A 21,489-nucleotide genomic window follows, 5' to 3' on the forward strand; every position below is an offset into this window, starting at 1 on the left:
GTAGGATCTGATTCCGGTTTGGCCCTGAGGCTGGTGAATGGAGGTGACAGGTGTCAAGGCCGAGTGGAAGTCCTGTACCGAGGCTCCTGGGGCACCGTGTGTGATGACAGCTGGGACATCAGTGATGCCAATGTGGTCTGCAGACAGCTAGACTGTGGCTGGGCCACGTCAGCCCCAGGAAATGCCCGTTTTGGTCAGGGCTATGGACCCATAGTCCTGGATGACGTGCGCTGCTCAGGGCATGAGTCCTACCTATGGAGCTGCCCTCACAATGGCTGGCTCTCCCACAACTGTCGCCATAGTGAAGACGCCGGTGTCATCTGCTCAGGTGGGCCTCCAAGACCTTGGGCTCCTTCCCCTGGGCTGGAGTTTGCTCAGGAAGAAAGTCTTAATTACATTCTGATCTCCTCACTCAAAGCTTGTTCTGTTTCCCATATTTCTGGAGTCTTGTTAGCGCTCTGCTCAAAATCCATATGAATTCACTGCCTGGTATTCCTGTGGTCACGTGGGACAAGGGATCACACTCAAACTGCAACCCCAACATTATCACTATCCTGAGACAGTGCAAGGAAGAGGCAGACGAGAAAAGTGCTGGCTCCCCAGGGCTCCATTTCTCCCCTGCTGAGTAGCACTGGGTGAGGGTGTCATGGACACAGCACAGACAGTGGGGCAGCGGAGGGATCCTCTCACTGGGGGAATCTCTGAACTAAGGATGCTTGTCCGGAGGTGGGTTCTCAGCTGAGACCCAATAAGGAGGGCTAGAAATAGAAGCACACGGCTTAGGAGAGTAAACGTGACAGTTTGTGTCAGGCTTAGAGTGTCTGTTTGTGTGAGGCCTGGGTCACATGGAGTTGGAGTCCTTAATCACAGCTCCTTACAGAGCACTGTGGATCACTGCCGTGTTCCAGGAATGATGGGGGGATTGCAGCCCTCATGAGGCCGGCCAGGCATGGCCTTGTTATTGCCAGTGGTTGTTACTGGAAGATCACTTGAGGGATTTTGCCTGGAGTGGCCTCCTCAGACTTGTTGACTTAGGAACTGCCAAGAGGTGCCATGGAGAGGGTTGGTTTTGGGTCAACCTGGTCCCCCTTAGTAGACACCATGTTAGTCCCCTTGAAGCTGGCAATCATGGACATGATCTGCCCTGATCCATTGCAAGGAGCATCTCTGTGGGGTGTGCATGGCAATGTCCATCCCTCTGTGATAGGGGACTAGGATGGACTGAGTGTCAGAGTGGCCCAGTTCCTTCCTCCTTTTTCCAGTCCTGCTGGTCTCTGTTAGTGCTTCTGATCTGACTTTCTCTTTTTCTTACAGCTTCCCAGTCCCAGTCAACGCCCAGGCCAGGTGAGTCCCCAGCATCTGGGATGCCCCTTCTCTTTCTGCCCAATTACCCCTAGCCTCAATCCACAGAGCTCTCCAGCTCCTCTGGGCAGATACCGTGGGGCATATTATTTTCCCCACCACTCTGTAACTGAGACCCCAGCACAGCGCCTCAACAGACATAGGAGCGAGGAGGCTTCTGACTTCTGTTCCATTTATCTCAGCTTTCCTGAGCACTTTCATGCTGTACTATGGGTAACCCTTGCAGGTTCAGGAAGTGGCCTCATGTTTAATGAGCTTTGGCTGCTTTATATTCAGAGCTCATCTCTCCTTTCTGAGAATTGAGAGCGGTTGATAAAGTCATCTGGAAAGACAGTGTTCATGGAAGCCTTAAACATGACTTTGTCCATTGGCAAGCAATGTCAGTGCAGGCTGATACCTCCATCCCTCACTGCTGCAAACACTCCAGATTCTGTAGGGCCAAATCTGCATCCAGAAAAGGCAGAGGCCATGCTCCACATGGAGAGCAATACTATTTCTGGTGCCTCCATTTACCAGGAAACTTGATAGCCCAATGGGCACCTCCTTGGTTCCCCTAACAGGTGGAACTGCCAGAATCTCAGCAATGGTGTCACATGTGCCCATCAGTCCAAGTGTCAGTCGATGAGGCAGGGTAACCTTTGTGTCTCAGAAGGGGACATGTAGGAGGGATAGGACTGGTCTCCAGTGAGGCCTTCTTTCCTGTCTGAGTTCACTGAGCTGAAGACTTAGACAGACACTTGGAGCAAGTGGCAGGAGCCAGAAACTGAATAGTTTTCCTGATGCTTGCCGGGTCCAGAGACCTTTCCTTGTTGAGCTTTTCACCCTCAAGTCTAATTCTGTCCTTTCTCTTTGTTGCAATTTCCAGATGCTTGGCCAGCCACTGACTTACCTTCATCTACAATAGGTAAATCATCCTCTCACCGCTCCCTAGGGTTCACTCTCTACCTCTTTCAAACATTTTTTTTGAAAGTGATAGAATGAGGCTGAAGGTGGGTGTCTCTGTTTTTCATGTCCCTGCAGGTTGCCTGGGGAGGAAGGTGGCCTCTCAGGGAACATAGTCTGGGGTCTGATGTTGTAGGGTGGAGGGTGCTGGTGACCTGGGAATCTGTGTTATGTGTTCAGGAAAGATCCTCACTCAGGTGCTCAAGACACACCCTGGACAGGTTCCTAATCATCCTGGGTTCTTGTTCCTGGTCCTCAGCCAACGGTTGCAGACCAGAGCTGAGTAGGGGACAGTGCCTGTTCCCACAGCTGTCTGGCAAAGTCCTGTTATTGCTGACACTTTGCCAGAAGCCAGAGAGGACCCTGTGGGTGCCTCCAAACTCCTGAACATGGGGCAGTTCTCGCCCTCCTATCTGGAGCTGTGCAGCTTCATCCTGTGTGAGAATGGAGCTCAGAATGGGGAGTGAGGCGTCCATTCCTGTCACCTCTAGAGGGGTCACAGGTTCTTCCCGAGTACTTGAGCTTCCATAGACCTGGGCAGAGTAGGACATCACTACTTCTTCCACTACCATGAGGCTGAACTTCTTTTCGTAACGTATTCAAAGGTGATTACTTGCCCAAGAGACTTAGGCCATCAGGAAGTGCCCTGAGTGTGGAAGATTCCTTAGATCACTGATCTCATGATCCATATGGACGAAGAGTTCTTGTGTTCCCCTGTAGGATCTGAATCCGGTTTGGCCCTGAGGCTGGTGAATGGAAGTGACAGGTGTCAGGGCCGAGTGGAAGTCCTGTACCGAGGCTCCTGGGGCACCGTGTGTGATGACAGCTGGGACATCAGTGATGCCAATGTGGTCTGCAGACAGCTGGAATGCGGATGGGCCATGTCAGCCCCAGGAAATGCCCGCTTTGGTCAGGGCTATGGACCCATTGTCCTGGATGACGTGCGCTGCTCAGGGTATGAGTCCTACCTGTGGAGCTGCCCTCACAATGGCTGGCTCTCCCACAACTGTCAGCACAGTGAAGACGCTGGTGTCATCTGCTCAGGTGAGCCTCCAAGACCTTGGGCTCCCTCCTCTGGGCTAGAGTTTGCTCAGGAAGAAAGTCCTTATTACATTCTGATCTCCTCACTCAAAGCTTGTTCTGTGTTTTCCATATTTTTGAAGTCTTGTTAGCGCTCTGCTCCGAATCCATATGAATTCACTGCCTAGTGTTCCTGTGGTCACTTGGAACAGGGGACCAAACTCAAACTGCAACCCAGACTTTATCGCTATCATGAGACTGTGCAAGGAATAGGCAGAAGAGAAAAGTACTGGCTCCCCAGGGCTCCATTTCTCCCTCGCTGAGTAGCACTGGGTGAGGGTATCATGGACACAGCACAGACAGCGGGACAGGGCAGGGATCCTCTCTCTGCAAGACACTCTGAACTAAGGATGTTTGTTTGCGGGTGGGTTCTCAGCTGACAGCCAACAGGAGAATCTGTAAATAGAGGCATAAAGCTGACAAGTGCACAAGGGTGTCTGTTCCTGTCAGGCGTGGGTCACACGGAGTAGGAGTCCTTGATCACAGCTCCTTTCAGAACACTGCGGAGCACTGCCTGTGCCCGAGTCCGGTGTGGGGACGGCAGCCTCCATGAGGCCTGCCAGGCATGGCCTTATTATTGCCTGTGGTTGGGGCTGGAAGATAACATGAGGGATTTTGGCTGGAGCGGCCTCTTCAGCTCTGCTGACTCAGGAACTGCCAAGACATGCCAGAGAGAGGATTGGTTTTCAGTCAACGTGCTCACCCTGGGCAGACACCAAGTTAATCATCTTGGAGGTGGCAATAATGGACAGTATCTGCTCGATCCCTTCCAAGGAACATCTCTGTGGGAATGCGCATGGCAACGCCCCTCTGTGTGACAGGGGAGAAGGATGGACTGGGTGTCAGACTCGTGCAGATCCTTCCTCCTTTGCTCTAGTTTTACAGTTTCTGTTGGCGCATCTGATCTGATCTTCTCTTCTCTTTGCCACAGCTTCCCAGTCCTGGTCAACGCCCAGGCCAGGTGAGTCCCCAGCATCCTTTCTCAGGATGTCCCTTCTCTTTCTGCTCAATTACCCCTTCCCCCACTCCACAGAGCTCTCCTGCTCCTCTGTGTGGATACAGTGGGGCATATAACATCTCCCCACCACTTTGTAACTGAGACCCCAGCACAGCGCTTCAACAGACATAGGATGGAGGAGGCTTCTGACTTCTGGTCCATTTAGCTCAGCTTTCCTGAAGCAGTTTCATACTGTACTATGGGTAACCCTTACAATTTCAGGAAGTGGCCTCATGTTTAATGAGCTTTGACTCCTTTCTATTCAGAGCTGATCTAACCTTTCTGAGAACTGAGAGTGGTTGATAAAGTCACCTGGGAAGCCCATGTCAGTACCAGTCTTAAACATGACTTTTTCCATGGGCAAGCATTGCCAGTGCAGGCCTGATACCTTCACCCCTCACTCCATCAAACACCCCAGATTTTGCAGGGCCACTTCTGCATCCAGAAAAGGTAGAGGCCGTGCTCGCTGGGAGAGAGATAGCAAATATTTCTGGTGCCTCCACTCACCAGGAAACTTGACACCCTTTGAGCAGCTTTTTGGTCCCCTAAACATTTTAGCTGGACCTGTCAGAGTCTCAGCAATGGTGTCAGATGTGCCCATCGGTGCATGTGTCAGTGGATGGGGCAGGCTAACCTTTGTGGCAGAGAAAAGGGCATCTAGGAAGGATAGGACTGGTCTCCAGTGAGGCATTTATTCCTGGCTGAGCTCACTGATCTGGAGACTTGGACAGACACTTGGAGCAAGTGGCAGGAACCAGAAACTCAATAGTTTTCATGATGCTTGCCTGGTCCAGAGACCTTTCCTTTTGAGTTTTTTACCGTCAAGTCTAACTCTGTCCTTTCTCTTCGTTGCAATTTACAGATGCTTGGCCAGCCACTGACTTACCTGCATCGACCATAGGTAAATCATCCTCTCACCACTCCCTAGGGCTCACTCTCTACCTCTTTCAAGTATTTCTTTTGAAAATGATGGAATGAGACTCAAGGTGTGCTCTCCTGTGTTTCATGTCCCTGTGGTTTACCTGGGGAGGAAAGTGGCCTCCCTGGGAACCTAGTCCTGGGTCTGATGTTGGAGGGCGGAGGGTCCTGGTGACCTGTCTGCCCTGGTATTCTGTTTTGTGTGGTTAGGAAAGCCCCTCATTCAGGTGCTCAGAACAAGCCCTGGATGGCTCCGTCATCCTGATGGGTCCTCGTTCCTGGCCCTCAGGCCATAGTTTATAGATCTGTGAAGAGCAGGGGAAAGCGCCTGTCCCTTCAGGTGACTGAGCAATGTCCTGCCATTCCTGTCAGTTTGCCAGAAGCCAGAGAGGACCATGTGGGTGTCACAAAACTCCTGAACATGGGGCCGGTGTCAACCTTCTCTATGGAGCTGTGCAGCTTCATCCTGTGTTAGAATGGAGCTCAGAAGCGAATACACACACATTTATTTCTTACGCCTTTGGGGTTGTCCTCACTGCTGATGTCTGATCTCCAGTGGCTGGAGCCAGACCTCACATATTAAACTAAAACCTGCTTCGTTAAGAACTTCTTTAAACTTTTCTAAACAGGGAAAGGCAACGGAGAGCTCGGACATGCCTGTGAGCAGTCCAGCACAGATATCTTGGTTAAAGTACAAGGGCGTAGAAGGTACTATGTACCTGTAAGCATGGCCTGTCTACTAACAGTTATACAGGATAAGGCCTAACAACGTTATTAGCACACTTATTCTGCAAAAAGAAAGAAAACTTTTAAAAGTAACCTTTCTACTTTCCACATTGAAGAATCCTTGTGTTCCCCTGTAGGATCTGAATCCGGTTTGGCCCTGAGGCTGGTGAATGGAGGTGACAGGTGTCAAGGCCGAGTGGAAGTCCTGTACCGAGGCTCCTGGGGCACCGTGTGTGATGACAGCTGGGACATCAGTGATGCCAATGTGGTCTGCAGGCAGCTGGACTGTGGCTGGGCCACGTCAGCTCCAGGAAATGCCCGGTTTGGTCAGGGCTATGGACCCATAGTCCTGGATGACGTGCGCTGCTCAGGGCATGAGTCCTACCTATGGAGCTGCCCTCACAATGGCTGGCTCTCCCACAACTGTCGCCATAGTGAAGACGCTGGTGTCATCTGCTCAGGTGGGCCTCCAAGACCTTGGGCTCCTTCCCCTGGGCTGGAGTTTGCTCAGGAAGAAAGTCCTAATTACATTCTGATCTCCTCACTCAAAGCTTGTTCTGTTTCCCATATTTCTGAAATCTTTTTAGCACTCTGCTGAGAATCCATATGAATTCACTGCCTGGTATTCCTGTGGTCACTTGGGACAAGGGATCACCCTCAAACTGCAACCCCAACATTATCGCTATCCTGAGACAGTGCAAGGAAGAGGCAGACGAGAAAAGTGCTGGCTCCCCAGGGCTCCATTTCTCCCCTGCTGAGTAGCACTGGGTGAGGGTCTCGTGGATACAGCACAGACAGTGGGGCAGTGGAGGGATCCTCTCACTGGGGGAATCTCTGAACTAAGGATGCTTGTACAGAGGTGGGTTCTCAGGTGAGACCCAATAAGGAGGACTAGAAATAGAGGCAGACAGCTTTTGCGTGTCAATGTGACAGTTCGTGTCAGGCTTAGAGTGTCTGTTCATGTGAGGCCTAGGTCACGTGGGGTTGGAGTCTTTGATCACAGCTCCTTACAGAACATTGTGGAGCACTGCTGTGTCCCAGGTATGGTGGGGGATGGCAGCCCTCATGAGGCCGGCCAGGCATGGCCTTGTTATTGCCAGTGGTTGTTATTGGAAGATCACTTGAGGGATTTTGCCTGGAGTGGCCTCCTCAGTCTTGTTGACTTTAGTAACTGCCTAGAGGTGCCATGGAGAGGGTTGGTTTTGGGTCAACCTGGTCCCCTTTAGTAGACACCAAGTTAGTCTCCTTGAAGCTGGCAATCATGGACATGATCTGCCCTGAGCCATTGCAAGGAGCATCTCTGTGGGGTGTGCATGACAATGTCCATCCCTCTGTGATAGGGGACTAGGATGGACTGAGTGTCAGAGTGGCCCAGTTCCTTCCTCCTTTTTCCAGTCCTGCCGGTCTCTGTTAGTGCTTCTGATGTGACTTTCTCTTTTTCTTACAGCTTCCCAGTCCCAGTCAACGCCCAGGCCAGGTGAGTCCCCAGCATCTGCGATGTCCCTTCTCTTTCTGCCTAATTACCCCTAGCCTCAATCCACAGAGCTCTCCAGCTCCTCTGGGCAGATACCGTGGGGCATATTATTTTCCCCACCACTCTGTAACTGAGACCCCAGCACAGCGCCTCAACAGACATAGGAGGGAAGAGGCTTCTGACTTCTGTTCCATTTATCTCAGCTTTCCTGAAGCAGTTTCATACTGTACTATGGGTAACCGTTGCAGGTTCAGGAAGTGGCCTCATGTTTAATGAGCTTTGGCTGCTTTATATTCAGAGCTGATCTCTCCGTTCTGAGAATTGAGAGTGGTTGATAAAGTCATCTCGGAATGCAATGTCCACGGAAGCCTTAAACATGACTTTGTCTATTGGCATGCAATGTCATTGCAGGCTGATACCTCCATCCCTCACTCCTTCAAACACCCCATATTCTGCAGGGCCAAATCTGCATCCAGAAAAGGCAGAGGCCATGCTCCACATGGAGAGCAATACTATTTCTGGTGCTTCCATTTACCAGGAAACTTCATAGCCCACTGGGTGTCTCCTTGGTTCCCCTAACAGGTGGAACTGCCAGAATCTCAGCAATGGTGTCACATGTGCCCATCAGTCCAGGTGTCAGTGGATGGGGCAGGCTTTCCTTTGTGTCTCAGAAGAGGACATCTAGGACGGATAGGACTGGTCTCCAGTGAGGCCTTTGTTCCTGGTTTAGTTCACTGAGCTGAAGACTTGGACAGACACTTGGAGCAAGTGGCATGAACCAGAAACTGGATAGTTTTCTTGATGCTTGCCTGGTCCAGAGACCTTTCCTTGTTGAGCTTTTCACCCTCAAGTCTAATTCTGTCCTTTCTCTTTGTTGCAATTTCCAGATGCTTGGCCAGCCACTGACTTAACTGCATCGACAATAGGTAAATCATCCTCTGACCGCTCTCTAGGACTCACTCTCTACCTCTTTCAAACTTTTCTTTAGAAAGTGATAGAATGGTACTGAATGTGGGTACCTCTATTTTTCATGTCCCTGCAGGTTGCCTGGGGAGGAATGTGGCCTCCCTGGGAACCTAGTCCTGGGTCTGATATTGGAGGGTGGAGGGTGCTGGTGACCTGTCTCCCTTGGGAATCTGTGTTATGTGTTCAGGAAAGATCCTCATCCAGGTGCTCAAGACAAGCCCTGGGCAGCTCCCTAATCCTCCTGGGTTCTTGTTCTGGTCCTCAGCCAATGGGTGCAGTCCTGAGATGAGTTGAGGAAAGTGCCTGTCCCCATATCTGTCTGGAAATGTCCTGTTATTGCTGGCACTTTGCCAGAAGCCAGAGAGGACCCTGTGGGTGCCTCCAAACTCCTGAACATGGGGCAGTTCTCGCCCTCCAATCTGGAGCTGTGCAGCTTCATCCTGTGTGAGAATGGAGCTCAGAATGGGGAGTGAGGCGTCCATTTCTGTCACCTCTAGAGGGGTTACAGGTTCTTCTCGAGTACTTGAGCTTCCACAGACCTGTGCAGAGTAGGACATTAGTACTTCTTCCACTACGATGAGGCTGAACTTCTTTTTGTAATAGTATCCCAGAGACTTTGGCCATCAGGAAGTGCTCTGAGTGTGGAACATTTCTTGGATCATTGATCTCATGATCCATGTGGATCAAGAGTTCGTGTGTTCTTCTGTACGGTCTGAATCCGGTTTGGCCCTGAGACTGGTGAATGGAAGTGTCAAGTGTCAGGGCCGAGTGGAGGTCCTATACCAAGGCTCCTGGGGCACCGTGTGTGATGAAAACTGGGACACCAATGATGCCAATGTGGTCTGCAGGCAGCTGGGCTGTGGCTGGGCCCTGTCAGCTATAGGAAATGCCCGGTTTGGTCAGGGCTATGGACCCATTGTCCTGGATGATGTGCGCTGCTCAGGGCATGAGTCCAACTGTAGAGCTGCCCCCACAATGGCTGGCTCTCCCACAACTGTCAGCACAGTGCAGACGCTGGTGTCACATGCTCAGGTGGGCCTCCAAGACCTTGGGCTCCCTCTCTTGGGCTGGAGTTTGCTCAGGAAGAAAGTCCTAATTACATTGTGATTTCCCCACTTAAAACTTGTTCTATGTTTCTCATATTTTTGAAATCTCCTTAGCGCTCTGCTCAGAATCCATATGAATTCATTCTCTAGTGTTCCTGTGGTAACTTAGGACAGGGGATCAAACTCGAACAACAACCCAGACTTTATCCCCACCCTGAGGCAGTACAAGGAAGTCAGAAGAGAAAAGTGCTGGCTCCCCAGGGCTCCATTTCTCTTCTACTGAGTAGCACTGGGTGAGGGTATCGTGGACACAGCACAGATAGCGGGACAGGGTGGGATCCTCTCATTGGTAGGAGGCTCATGGAGAGGAGAGGACATATTTTGGGGTAGGGAATTCTCACTTGAGCCTCCTATAAGGAGCATTTGGATTGTAGGCATATGGGCTAGGAGTACAATGGTGTCTGTGCATGTGTGACCTGGATCTTGGTCAGTTTCGGTTCCTTCCAAAGAACTGCAGTGCATTGACTATGTGCCAAGTCTGTTGTTGGGAGGGCAGACCCCATGAGATCTGCCAGGCAAAGCCTTGGTTGTTGCCTGTCTGTTGTGCTAGAAGATTACACATAGGATTTTTGCTGGAGTGGTATCCTGAGACTGACTGACTTTGTGAATTGCTAAAACCTGTGAGGGAAAGGGTTGGTTTTCATTCAACTTGGTCATCACATCCAGACACAGAGTTAATCTCCTTCGAGCTGGAAATGGTGGGTAGAATCTGCTTGGACCCCTTAAAAGAAGGATCTTTGTCCAGCCAAGACATTGGCATTCAGCAAGTCTGGGTGAAACTCCTGGGCCCTGTTTGAAGCCTACAGCCACTCCCTACCTCATCCAATGTGGAAGGTTCCCTTATCTACCAGTTGTCAATTGATTTTTAAAGAGGATCTAGTATTAGGGATGCTTTTGTGTGCACATGGCAGGAACTCAATTCAAACTCTCTTAAGCTAGAAAGAAATTCATTGGCTCAGGTGTCCAGAATGTTTAGTGGTAGATCTGGAGGTTCAGGTACAGCTGCTTCCAGAAGTTCCAAGTCTTCTTTTCCTATGCTTTACTTACGTCTACTCTTTTCTCTGTGTGGGCTTCACTGTCAAGTTGCTTTTTTCACAAGGCTGGAAGACAGCAGTGGGCAGCCACAAGTCTATTTCCCACCAGGAGAATGAATCAATCTGTCCCGGTACCTCTGTCTGACAAGGCCTGGGAGGACTCTGATTGACCTGCTTGTCCACAGCTGCTTTCTTCCAAACCATCTCAATTAGCTCTGATGGCTCCATCAGAGTTCTATACCCACCTTCATGTTCCCTAGGGGCGATGAGAAGGATGTGGGCACTAGGTTCTACTTGAACCTTGTAGGATGCTACTTTTTTTTTTTTTTTTTAAGAAATGACTGTTTCTATTAGAATAAAAAACAGGCAGGATGTTTAGGACAGAGACAGCAGTCCCTCAGTTTGACCCTTCCTTTCCTTTGATACTCTCTGCTCTTTGCTGGCTGATGTTACCCCTCTATCCCAAGATGAAACCTTCCCTCTCCCTGGCTGTTGGCCATGTTCATTACCATCACCTCTGTCTCATTTAGGACTTTTTTGTTATCCTCACCTGAAAACTTTTACCCCTTAGCCATTCATAACCCATTCCTCTTTCCCTCAGCCCCTGGCAACCACTAATCTGCTTTCTGTCTCTGCAGATTTTGCTAAAGAACTCTGATCATTTCTGTGAATGGAATCATAGCCTTTTCTGTCTGGCTTCATTCAGTTAACATATGTTTTCAAGGTTCATTCATGTTTTAGCATGTGTTAGGACTCCATTACTTTTAATTGCCAACTAATATTCCATTGTATAGCTATGCCACCTTTTGTCTATCCATTTATCAGCTTATGGACATTTGAGTTGCTTTAATCTTTTGGCTGTTATGAATAATGCTGCTGTGGGCATTAGTATACAATTTTTTGCACTTGTTTCCAATTTTGGGGGATATATACCTAGCAGTAGGATTGCTGGGTAGTAGGGTAATTCTGTTTAATTTACCATGGAAACACCAAACAGTTGCCACAGCTGCTGCACAAATTTGCATTCCTCCTAGTAATGCCTGAGAATTTTGATTCCTCCATATCCCCACCAGCACTTGTTAAGATGTCTTTTTCATCATGGCCATCCTAGTGGGTGTAAGGTGGTATCTCATGGTGTTTCGATTTGTGTTTTCCAGGTGACCAATGATGTTGAGCATCTTTTCATGTGCTGGTGGGCCCTTTGTACATATTCTTGGGAGAACAGAGGCTTCATTTTGTAGATGCTAAACTGAAGACCAGGGCACCTAGACTAATGTCAGTATCTTAGCCCAGCTCCCAGGCTCACAGGACAGAGTTCAGGTACACAGAGGGATCAGGATGCCTGACCCAGTGTTGTGTCTAGCATGTGACTTTCCTGCCTTACTCTGCCATTTTCCCTCCACTCTCCGGCATAGGCACAACCTGGTATGTACAACTAGGTGTCATCGTAGTCACTTCTGCCCACTGTCCCTGTAGCTCATGGTATTCAGTGGGTCCAAGTTTTATTGCATATTGAGGACAAGCTTTGGGTTTGAAAGTGACTCAGAACAAGCCTTGGGCCTGATGGAGTGGTCCCTGTGAGCAGAGTGAGTCAGCCAGAGGTGGAGAGGTGGAATCTCCCAAGAACAGGTTCTAAGGCTGCACCTTGTCAGGTGGCTGGGAGCCGATCTTGGTTGCATCCTGCTGCAGGGGCGCTTGAGCCAGTGGTCCCTGCAGATCCAGGCTGACAGCTCCTGCACTTTAACCTTTGAATCTCAAGACCAGGCTCAGCACTTGAATTGCTGGGCACTGGAGTAACTCCACTGGAGAACATGCACAGCTCAGTCCACACCCAAGGGTTCTAGAAAACAACCCTTAAGGATAACATGATGAAGAACAGGCTTTGGCCAATGTCTATGCTGCTGGAGAACATTAACTGGAGACCCAGAAACCTTGGCCTTCTAAAAGAATTCTGAATATCACTCTGACCTCAGACCCTCTTCCTTTAGGAGATACAGGAGAGAGTGAATTTTCCTGTCTTTTCTAGAATACAATTCTGGTTTGGTCCTGAGGCTGGTGAATGGAGGTGACTGGTGTTAGGGCCAGATGGAGGTCCTGTACCAAGGCTCCTGGGGCACCGTGTGTGATGACAGCTGGGAGACCAATGGTGCCAATGTGGTCTGCAGGCAGCTGCGCTTTGGCTGGGCCATGGCAGCCCCAGAAAATGCCAGGTTTGGTCAGGGCTCAGGACCCATTGTCCTGGAAGATATGCCCTGCTCAGGGAATGAGTGAGTCCGACCTGTGGAACTGTCCCCACAGTGGCTGGCTCTCCCATAACTATCAGCACAGTGAAGACGCTGGGGTCATCTGCTCAGGTGGGCCTCCAAGACCTTGGGCCTCTATTTTAGTGTGTACTTTTCTCCAAGACATGGCTTCTCTTTGCATTGGCTTCCCCTCAGCCCGAGCTCCTCTTCAAGATGGGCAGTTTCTCTGATATCTCAACAGGGCGATAACATCAGCAAATGTTGTTGGTGTCTTTGAATTTTATGGATGGGTGCTGGCTTTTTCCTTACATAGGTTCTTATGGCAAACAAGGGTTCAATCTACTTTTAGGCTGTAGGAATCAATTCTTTCAACACTTTCTCTTGAGACAAACCCTTAAGGTTTATATCTATAATTCCATTTTCCTGAATGACTCCTTGGGAGTATTTCTAAGTGACCAGGTGGGGACAGGTACTCAGCATTTCTCTCACTCATCCTCCTGGGCACTGAGACTGACTCATGTTTTCTTCTTTTCCTTGCAGCCGCCCAGATAAATTCTACTGTGGCAGGTGAGTCTGCTCCACCCCAGCCTAGTAATATTCCTCTTGGGAATTCCACCTTCTCTTGTTTCCAGAAGTAGGAGGAGTAGGGCCGGCTCCTCCTGAGGGGTGATTTTTCTCTGAGGACTCTGAGCTTTGTGAGGGTGACGAGCTGAGTTCCCATGGCCATCATTCTCATGTCTGGCTCACCGCAGAGGGCCCCTGTGGCCTCCTGCTATCACCTGCTTAGGGTGCTAAGTGCTGGCACAGATGCTGCTATGGAAGGAGGCTTTGGGCCTCCCATCATGTCAGATGAAAATAACTGTCTAAATTAACCCAAGGAAAATTGGGACCTTCATTTTAGAAATAGGGCCAAGTAATACTTCTGCACATATTTGTCAAATAAAGAATTCCTTCACTTTGAGGGAGCCATCCACAAGGTGTTCTTTGTGCCACATTGAGAATATCCTGGGCCAAATACATTGGGAGATACTACCTACTCTAGACCTTACTGGCCATGAACAGCGTAAACTGAAATGGTCAAGGCCCTGAGAAGTCCTGTACTAAGGAAAAGGATTTAACTGTGTCAATCAAGCAAATGACTGTGGAATGGAAAAATTATCTAGTAAAATTCTAAACAGCTTTATTTTTTTTTCTAGATTGGTGGCATCCAATAACTACAACCACTGCAAGTAAGTATCACATTTTCTACCTGAACCATAGGTCATACATTTCCTATCTGTAAGTGTGGCTATCCATGAGTGAACGCTCTGCCCCCACCCCCAGCCTTCCTCAATCTGCACATATCCCTGGCTTGTCTCACTACACTTTTCATCCAGCAGTCACACACCCTCTTCACATCTCCCCTGCTGGGAATATGACTTTTGTTCTAACTAAGGCATTCTACAGTATTTTCTCTTCATTTGAATCAATGAGATAAGTATTCTTAAAATAATAGATTTAAAGGCTTTTATTTTGGGGGGTGTCTCCAAAGCTTTGGGAAGAAGAAGGAAGACAGATAGTAAATGGATAATTTTACTACAAGTTATGCTTTTCCATGTCATTTTTATTTCACTATATGGATATGTTTCAATAGATTTTCATTGCTTTTAAAAAATGATAGGGCTACTTTTCTGTGTAATGAAATCTTTTCTTACCATCATTTTAAGTGCCTGTATTGTATTCTATTATACAGCTATGCCATGAATTATTTAACAGATCCTCAGATGCTAGATATTTGTTTGCATTTCTTCGGTACTGTAAATTATTCTGTGATGAAGAATATTTTTATAGACATATTTTTTGCATACCTCACTAATTTTTTCTTTAGGATATAAATAGGTTTACTAGAATAAAGTCAATGTCAACATAATGCCTGGTACATAGAATGTACTTTGTACATATTAACTTTTACTGTGTTAGGTATTTTAAGATTTTGCTATGTGTATGGTCAAACTGCCATGAAGAATGGTTGTAAAATTATGGAATGACATAAGAGACAAAGTGATCTTTTTCCTCAGAGCTCACAATATTATTTAGTACTCAACCAACTAGAAGATTACAATTGTGACAAGTGTTTCCAAGGAAAAGTTCAGTGTGCAAAGAGGAAGTATTAGTAGAGATCTTCCTCAATTGGGGAGGTAGGGGAAGTTCTTTATGGAAGTGACATTTAAACTGGGAGTTAATAGAGGATCAGGTTCATTTGCCGAAGTGTCTTCCAGCCAGAAGGAATGCTTTGAAGGCCCCAGGGTAGGAAGGAGCTTGGCTCTTTGAAGGAGGGTGGGGTGGTGTCAAGGAGGGACTGTAGGAGATCTGCTGGGTGAAGCCAGATCAGTTAGGGCCTTGTGAGTAGATTAAGAGTCCCATCTTTATCCTAAGGGTAGAGAGGCTGTGGAAGGGTTTTAAGCTTGAGAGTTAGCTAACTGGAAATATATTTGCAAAAGATCATGTTTATCTTTTCTGCCAATCTGTGCATTTCCTGAAGGCAGGGGCCTTTTTCATAATGTATCCTTATTATCTACCATTGTGTTTGCCTTTCAAGAAATGTTTATTGAAAGAATAAATGACTGGATAAATTAATGAATAAATACATAATTACTGTTGGCATTTTGGCATACATTCCATACACTGTACACACATACACACACACACACACACACACACACACACACACACACACAACGACATGCTTAATATCCCATTATATAACCCATCATTTTTATTTAAGTGTATAAAATACTTTTTCATGGCCTTAAAATTAGCATTTTTATAGCATTGAAATTATTTGTATAGAAGAAGGTTTAATGACTACACCATTTTCCATTGTATAGAGATACCATAATTTAGTTAATCGGCTACTTATTGTGGGGCAAAAACATTGTTTTCAATTACAATGTATAATGTTAAGTTACTATATACAATAGCATATTTTATAACTATTTCTATTTAATTTTTAGAAATATGTAATTTATATCCTTGTCTCTGAAAGTTTGACTGTATCCTTAACCATTTCCCAGTGTAGAAACAGAGCTGGTGGGCAGGCCAAAGGACCTTCAAGAAGCACTTTCTTCCCACCAAATGGGAGAATATATTTCTAAGCATATATCTGATAAGGGACTTGTACCTAGAATAAATAAGTAACTCTTGTAGTTAGTGATAAAAAGTCAAATAACCCAACTGAACAATGAGCAAAAGACTGGAAAGATATTTCTCTGTAGAAGATATACAAATGGCAGAGCAGGCATTGAAAAGATGCTCAATGTCATTAGCCACCAGGAACATGCAAATGGAAACCAAAGAGAGATGCCGCTTCACACCCAGGAGGTGGGCTATAGTCAAAAAGCCAGATGATAGCAAGTTGGTGAGGAGGTGGAGAAATTGGAACCCTCGTGCATGGCTCCCGGGAATGTAAAACGGTGCAGACACTTTGAGAAGCAGTTTGGTGGCTCCCCAAAAGGTTAGACCTGGAGTTGCCATATGACCCACCACTTGTACTCCTAGGCATATGCCCAGGAGAAATGAAAACATATGTCCACACAGAAACTTGTATGTGAATGTTCAGAACAGCTTTATTCATAGCAGCCAAATGTGAACACAATGCAAATGTCCATCATGGTGAATAGAGAAACAAATATGGTACATCCATGCAATGAAGTATTATTTAGCAATAAAAATGAATTTAATAGTGGCCAGGTGTGGTAGCTCACACTTGTAATCCCAGCACTTTGGGAGGCCAAGACAGGCAGATCACCTGAGGTCAGGAGTTCGAGACCAGCCTGGCCAATATGGTAAAATCCTGTCTCTACTAAAAATATTAAAAAATTATCCTGGTGTGGTGGTGGGTGCCTGTAATCCCGGCTATTAGGGAGGCTGAGTTAGGAGAATTGCTTCAACCCAGGAGATAGAGGTTACAGTGAACCGATATGGTGCCACTGCACTCCAGCCTGGGCGGTGACAGGGGCAAAACTCTGTTTCAAATAATAATAATAATAATAATAATAATAATAATACTGATTTATGCTACAACGTGATGAAACATGCTGAGAAATCAGTGGTTGCCAGGAATGGAGGATATGGAGAAATGGGGAGTGATTGTAATGAGTACAAGGTTTCTTTTTGGGGTGATGAAATAATCTAAAATTGACCGTGGTGGTTTCAGAGCTCTGAGTATGCTAAAAACCATGGACTTGTCTTCCTTAGAAAAAGTAAACAAAAAGTTATGAAAAAGAAAAAAAAATTTAATTTATATCACTGAGTGTGCCCATGTTTTTCAAAAGTTTTTATTACAATAAGCCAACCAACAAAATGTTTGACCATTTAGTATTTATCCCTTTCTGATAAATAACAATAAAAGCTAATATCACTGGGTGCTCATGTATCTGGTACTAAAAGTTTATATAGACATACAAACATATCTCATGTATGTATAAATGTTTGTATATATGTATCTTATTTAATATCTGTAAAAGTCTGATGAGGCAGATGCCTTTACCACTCTCATTTTTCTGATGAGGAAACTGAGGCAGAGAGGTTAAGTAGCTGGCTCCAGATCATAGAACTGATAGAGGCAGAGCCAAGATGCAAACCCAGGCTACCTATTGCGGAAACCCTGCTCCTGACCCCACGTCGCACTACTTGTGAAATGGCAGAGTCCTGTGCTCATGGAAGATGCTAGGGAATACACTGTGTTATGAACTGCTCTCCACGGTCAGTGCTATGCTATGTTATCCCACGTCCCTGTCTGTAGCTGATTGAACAACGATAGCAGTCACTTTGTTGGTATCTTGGCATTTTTGCTTCCAGGTGACACATGCTCCCTCTGAAGCTAAGGTCTCTTCCTCCCAGAGGATTGCTGTCCAGGCCCAAAAGGGAAAACAGAGACTTGAATCAAAGCTCCTAATGTTGAGCCACCTAGAACTAGGCCCAAGAGAGGGGACTTGTTTACAGGGAAAGTTAAGTCATGTTATAAATTGCAGAGGATGAAACCTGATGATACTTAACGCAGAAGATGACTGCTTGTCACAAAATACCTGAAGACCTGGTGCAATGGAGATGTCCCCTCTCTCCTCTCTAGGACCCTCTTCAAATTGTGGTGGCTTCTTATTCAATGCCAGTGGGACCTTCTCCAGTCCATCCTACCCTGGATACTATCCCAACAATGCTAAGTGTGTTTGGGAAATAGAAGTGAATTACGATTACCGCATAAATCTGGGCTTCAGTAATCTGCAGTAAGTAATGCTTGGACATCTGGTGAGGGGTGAGTTCCTTTGCAGCACACGCAGTGGTTTAGACTGTGTCCTGGGCTGCGATGCTTTTCACTCTCGTGTACCATGGACAAGTGTTTGGTGGCTGTGATCCCTACCATAAAGCATCAGGCAATACTGGGAAGTCTTTTGACTTAATTGAGGAAAAGCTAGAAGAAAAACCTGTATTCAACGGCATCACTTGTAAAGTCCAAACTATTTATAAAACGGAGGGGCAATAGGAATTTCAGTGTTGACTTGAATACATTTTGTCCATACAGGTTGGAGGGGCACAATAGCTGCAGTTTTGATTATGTTGAAATCTTTGATGGATCACTGAACAGCAGCCACCTGCTGGGGAAAATCTGTAATGATACCAGGCAAATATTCACATCTTCTTACAACCGAATGACCATTCACTTTCGAAGTGACATCAGTTTCCAAAATACCGGCTTTTTGGCTTGGTATAACTCCTTCCCAAGCGGTAAGTACACACTAGACCATGCCTATGAGGCTTAATGGGTTTACCCAGCTGCCTCTTTGGGGGCATCGTTGTTCCCCAAGGAAATCAAAGAAGGGTCTCAGTGATGCGTTGCCCATTCTCCTCTCGGCACTGACTGTGTGAGCCTCAAGGAGGGGCAGGCCCTTGGCAAGGCAGCAAAGGGTGCAGACTAGGGGTCAGACCTGGCCTTGGATCTGCCACCAACTCTCCAGGAGACCTGGTGACCCTCCTTGCAGAGTCACCCCTCCCCATCTGGAGGTGAGGGGATCTGAGCTTGGCGATGTCTGGAGCCCCTTTCAGCTCTGCATGGAGCAGTCCAGTGCCCCCACCCCAACTTTTCCACATTTCCATTTGGTGATTTTGGGGGTGGGGAACGGCCTGTGGGATGCTTGGCCTTTGAGGCTTGTGGTGGGACATTTGTTGTGGGACATGGCCATGATCTTTCAGGTAATGTGTCTTTCAGATGCCAGCTTGAGGTTGGTCAATTTAAACTCATCCTATGGTCTATGTGCTGGGCGTGTGGAAGTTTACCATCGTGGTACATGGGGGACAGTTTGTGATGACTCCTGGACCATTCATGAAGCTGAGGTGGTCTGCAGACAGCTAGGGTGTGGACATGCACTCTCAGCCCTTGGAAACGCCTATTTCGGCTCTGGCTCTGGCCCCATCACCCTGGATGACGTAGAATGCTTGGGGACAGAATCTACTCTCTGGCAGTGCCGGAACCGAGGCTGGTTCTCCCACAACTGTCGTCACCAAGAAGATGCTGGTGTCATCTGCTCAGGTATGGCCCAATGCCATGGAAGACCTGTTTCACCTGTAACCTGCTATAAAAGGAGAGCTTAAGGCCAGTGGCCGATGGTGTCTGTGGCCCTAGCAGGAGCTGGTCAATGTGTCCCTGTGGCCTGTGCACTCCAGAAGGGCATGCAGGGGCTGCTTTATGTTTGGCCAGTTTCTGGTCCTAGGGCCATTATGCCGAGCACTCATCTGACTAAGGACCTCCAGCAATGATTTAACTTCTTTATGCTTCAGTTTCCTTGATTGTTGAGTTGGGGTGGCTATGATAGTACTTGCTACAGACAACCATTAGGATGATTTTGGAACAATCGTGAAGTAGAGTGTGATGGGTGTTATGACCTCAGCGGTAATCCTGATGAGCCCAAATACGATGGGACTTAGGGAGCATCTGGGGAAGCTGTGTAGGCTTTTCAACAGCAATCGCTTGGTGGCCCTGGTGGACCCTCAGCGAGGCAGGGCAGGTTATGAGCCGTGTGGGTGTATCTCTGCCTCATTCTGGTCGCTCCTCCAAGCCACGCATCTGTAACCTATGCTTTTCTTCTCTTCCTTTTCAGGATACCAGCTGTCCACAACTGGTAAGTCTTCCCAATTACCATCCCGCCTCCCTGGTGTCTGGGTCTCTTCCTTGCTGCTGCCTAGACTGTGCAGGGAGAGTTGCTCACTCTCCAAGGAGTTCGTCTGTGGAGCCATCCCCTGCAGCTCCTGTCCCCTCCCCTGCCGGCCACCAGGACAGTGTGGCTTGGTCCACGTAAGATTCAGATCTCCAGTCAGTCCCAAGGCGAGGCCTGCTACCTGTCAGGCCTGCTTGTCCTCCCAGACACCAGACCCTGGTCAGTGTTGGCCGAATGGGGCCCACTGCACGCTGAGCTCCTGCCTGCCTGCCCCTGAGCTGCTCTGAGTGTTCCCAGCACGGCCCTGGCATCTCAGGTCTTTGCCTTCCATTCCCCCCTCACCTTGCCATCCTCCTCCTGGCCTCCCACAGCAGCAGCTTCAGGCCTGTCCCCTCCCATCCATTCTCTCCTGTGCATCTGCCTTCAAGTGAATCCTCAGGGGCTGCTGGTGGTGACCCCCCTCCTCAGCACAGCATGACCGCCAGGGCTCCTCATGATGCAGTCCCTATGTTTGGTGCTCTCTTCCCCTCCACTGCCTCTCCGTCCACCCGGAGGTTACCAAATCTCTTCCACCGGTGTTCCTCGGCCTGGGACACCCCATTTCTACCTCTTTGCCTGCCCCGTAATTGCTGCCCTCTTTTCCCTACTTGATCTGGGGCGGGGTGAGACCTCCGAGGTCTCCTTTGCTAGGCTTTGCTCAGTCTCAGCCTCTTCCCACTCTGCTGGGATTCGCTCTCCTCCAGACCTCCCCAAGGGCGAGTGAGCTCCCCATTGGCAAGGCCTGTGCCCAGCTCCTCTCTGCAGACCCAGCATCTGCACAGTCCACGAGCACTCAACCGCTGGGCCAGGGATGCCAGAAAACTGATCCTGATCTTTTCTTTCTGTCAACAGCTCCTTTTCCCACCGTCAGTCATCCAAACAGTAAGTTCTGAGCTCCATGACGAGTCTGTGGCAGAGTGGCCTGGAAATCCCTCTTCCCGTTCCCTCGGTGACAATGGAGCTGGGGAGGGAGATGGTTTTCCCAAACGTGGTCTCCCTGCAAGAGTGCCCCGCCAGTCCTCAGTGGACAGTCCCAGTTGAGGCCACCTCTTGTTCTTCTTTGATTTCTGTCTTGGGAATTATTTTTAAAACTGTTAAAGTCATTTAAATTTAAGATCGTCCCCAGGTGACAGTGCAGTGTGCTCTGGGGTCACCAGGATGCCTGTTTTGTCCTGACAGCAAATTATTCCTGTGGAGGCTTCCTGAACCAACCATCAGGGCACTTCTCCAGCCCATTCTATCCTGGGAACTATCCGAACAGTGCCAACTGTGTGTGGGACATTGAGGTTCAAAGCAACTACCGTGTGACTGTGATCTTCAGAGATGTCCAGTAAGTGTGTACCATGAAGAATGCCTGGGGGCCCCACAGACCTTTCAAGAGAGAATAAATGGTACTTAGAGCATCAGGAGAG

At 48.1% G+C, this 21,489-nt stretch overlaps 1 protein-coding gene across 1 annotated transcript in view; it reads left to right on the forward strand.

Moving 5' to 3' along the window:
• Positions 1-21,489, forward strand: part of DMBT1 (deleted in malignant brain tumors 1) — an 89,144-nt gene that overhangs the window by 57,659 nt on the left and 9,996 nt on the right. The window contains 17 exon segments of the mRNA XM_074383027.1: positions 5-328; positions 1,315-1,344; positions 2,228-2,266; positions 3,025-3,348; positions 4,316-4,345; positions 5,244-5,282; positions 6,163-6,486; positions 7,473-7,502; positions 8,387-8,425; positions 13,389-13,415; positions 14,045-14,077; positions 17,959-18,112; positions 18,409-18,611; positions 19,093-19,413; positions 19,982-20,002; positions 20,930-20,959; positions 21,257-21,407. Coding sequence (XP_074239128.1) covers positions 5-328; positions 1,315-1,344; positions 2,228-2,266; positions 3,025-3,348; positions 4,316-4,345; positions 5,244-5,282; positions 6,163-6,486; positions 7,473-7,502; positions 8,387-8,425; positions 13,389-13,415; positions 14,045-14,077; positions 17,959-18,112; positions 18,409-18,611; positions 19,093-19,413; positions 19,982-20,002; positions 20,930-20,959; positions 21,257-21,407 — 2,119 coding nt within the window.

Source organism: Saimiri boliviensis, chromosome 12, assembly GCF_048565385.1.
Source record: "Saimiri boliviensis isolate mSaiBol1 chromosome 12, mSaiBol1.pri, whole genome shotgun sequence".
Taxonomy (NCBI): Eukaryota; Metazoa; Chordata; class Mammalia; order Primates; family Cebidae; genus Saimiri; species Saimiri boliviensis.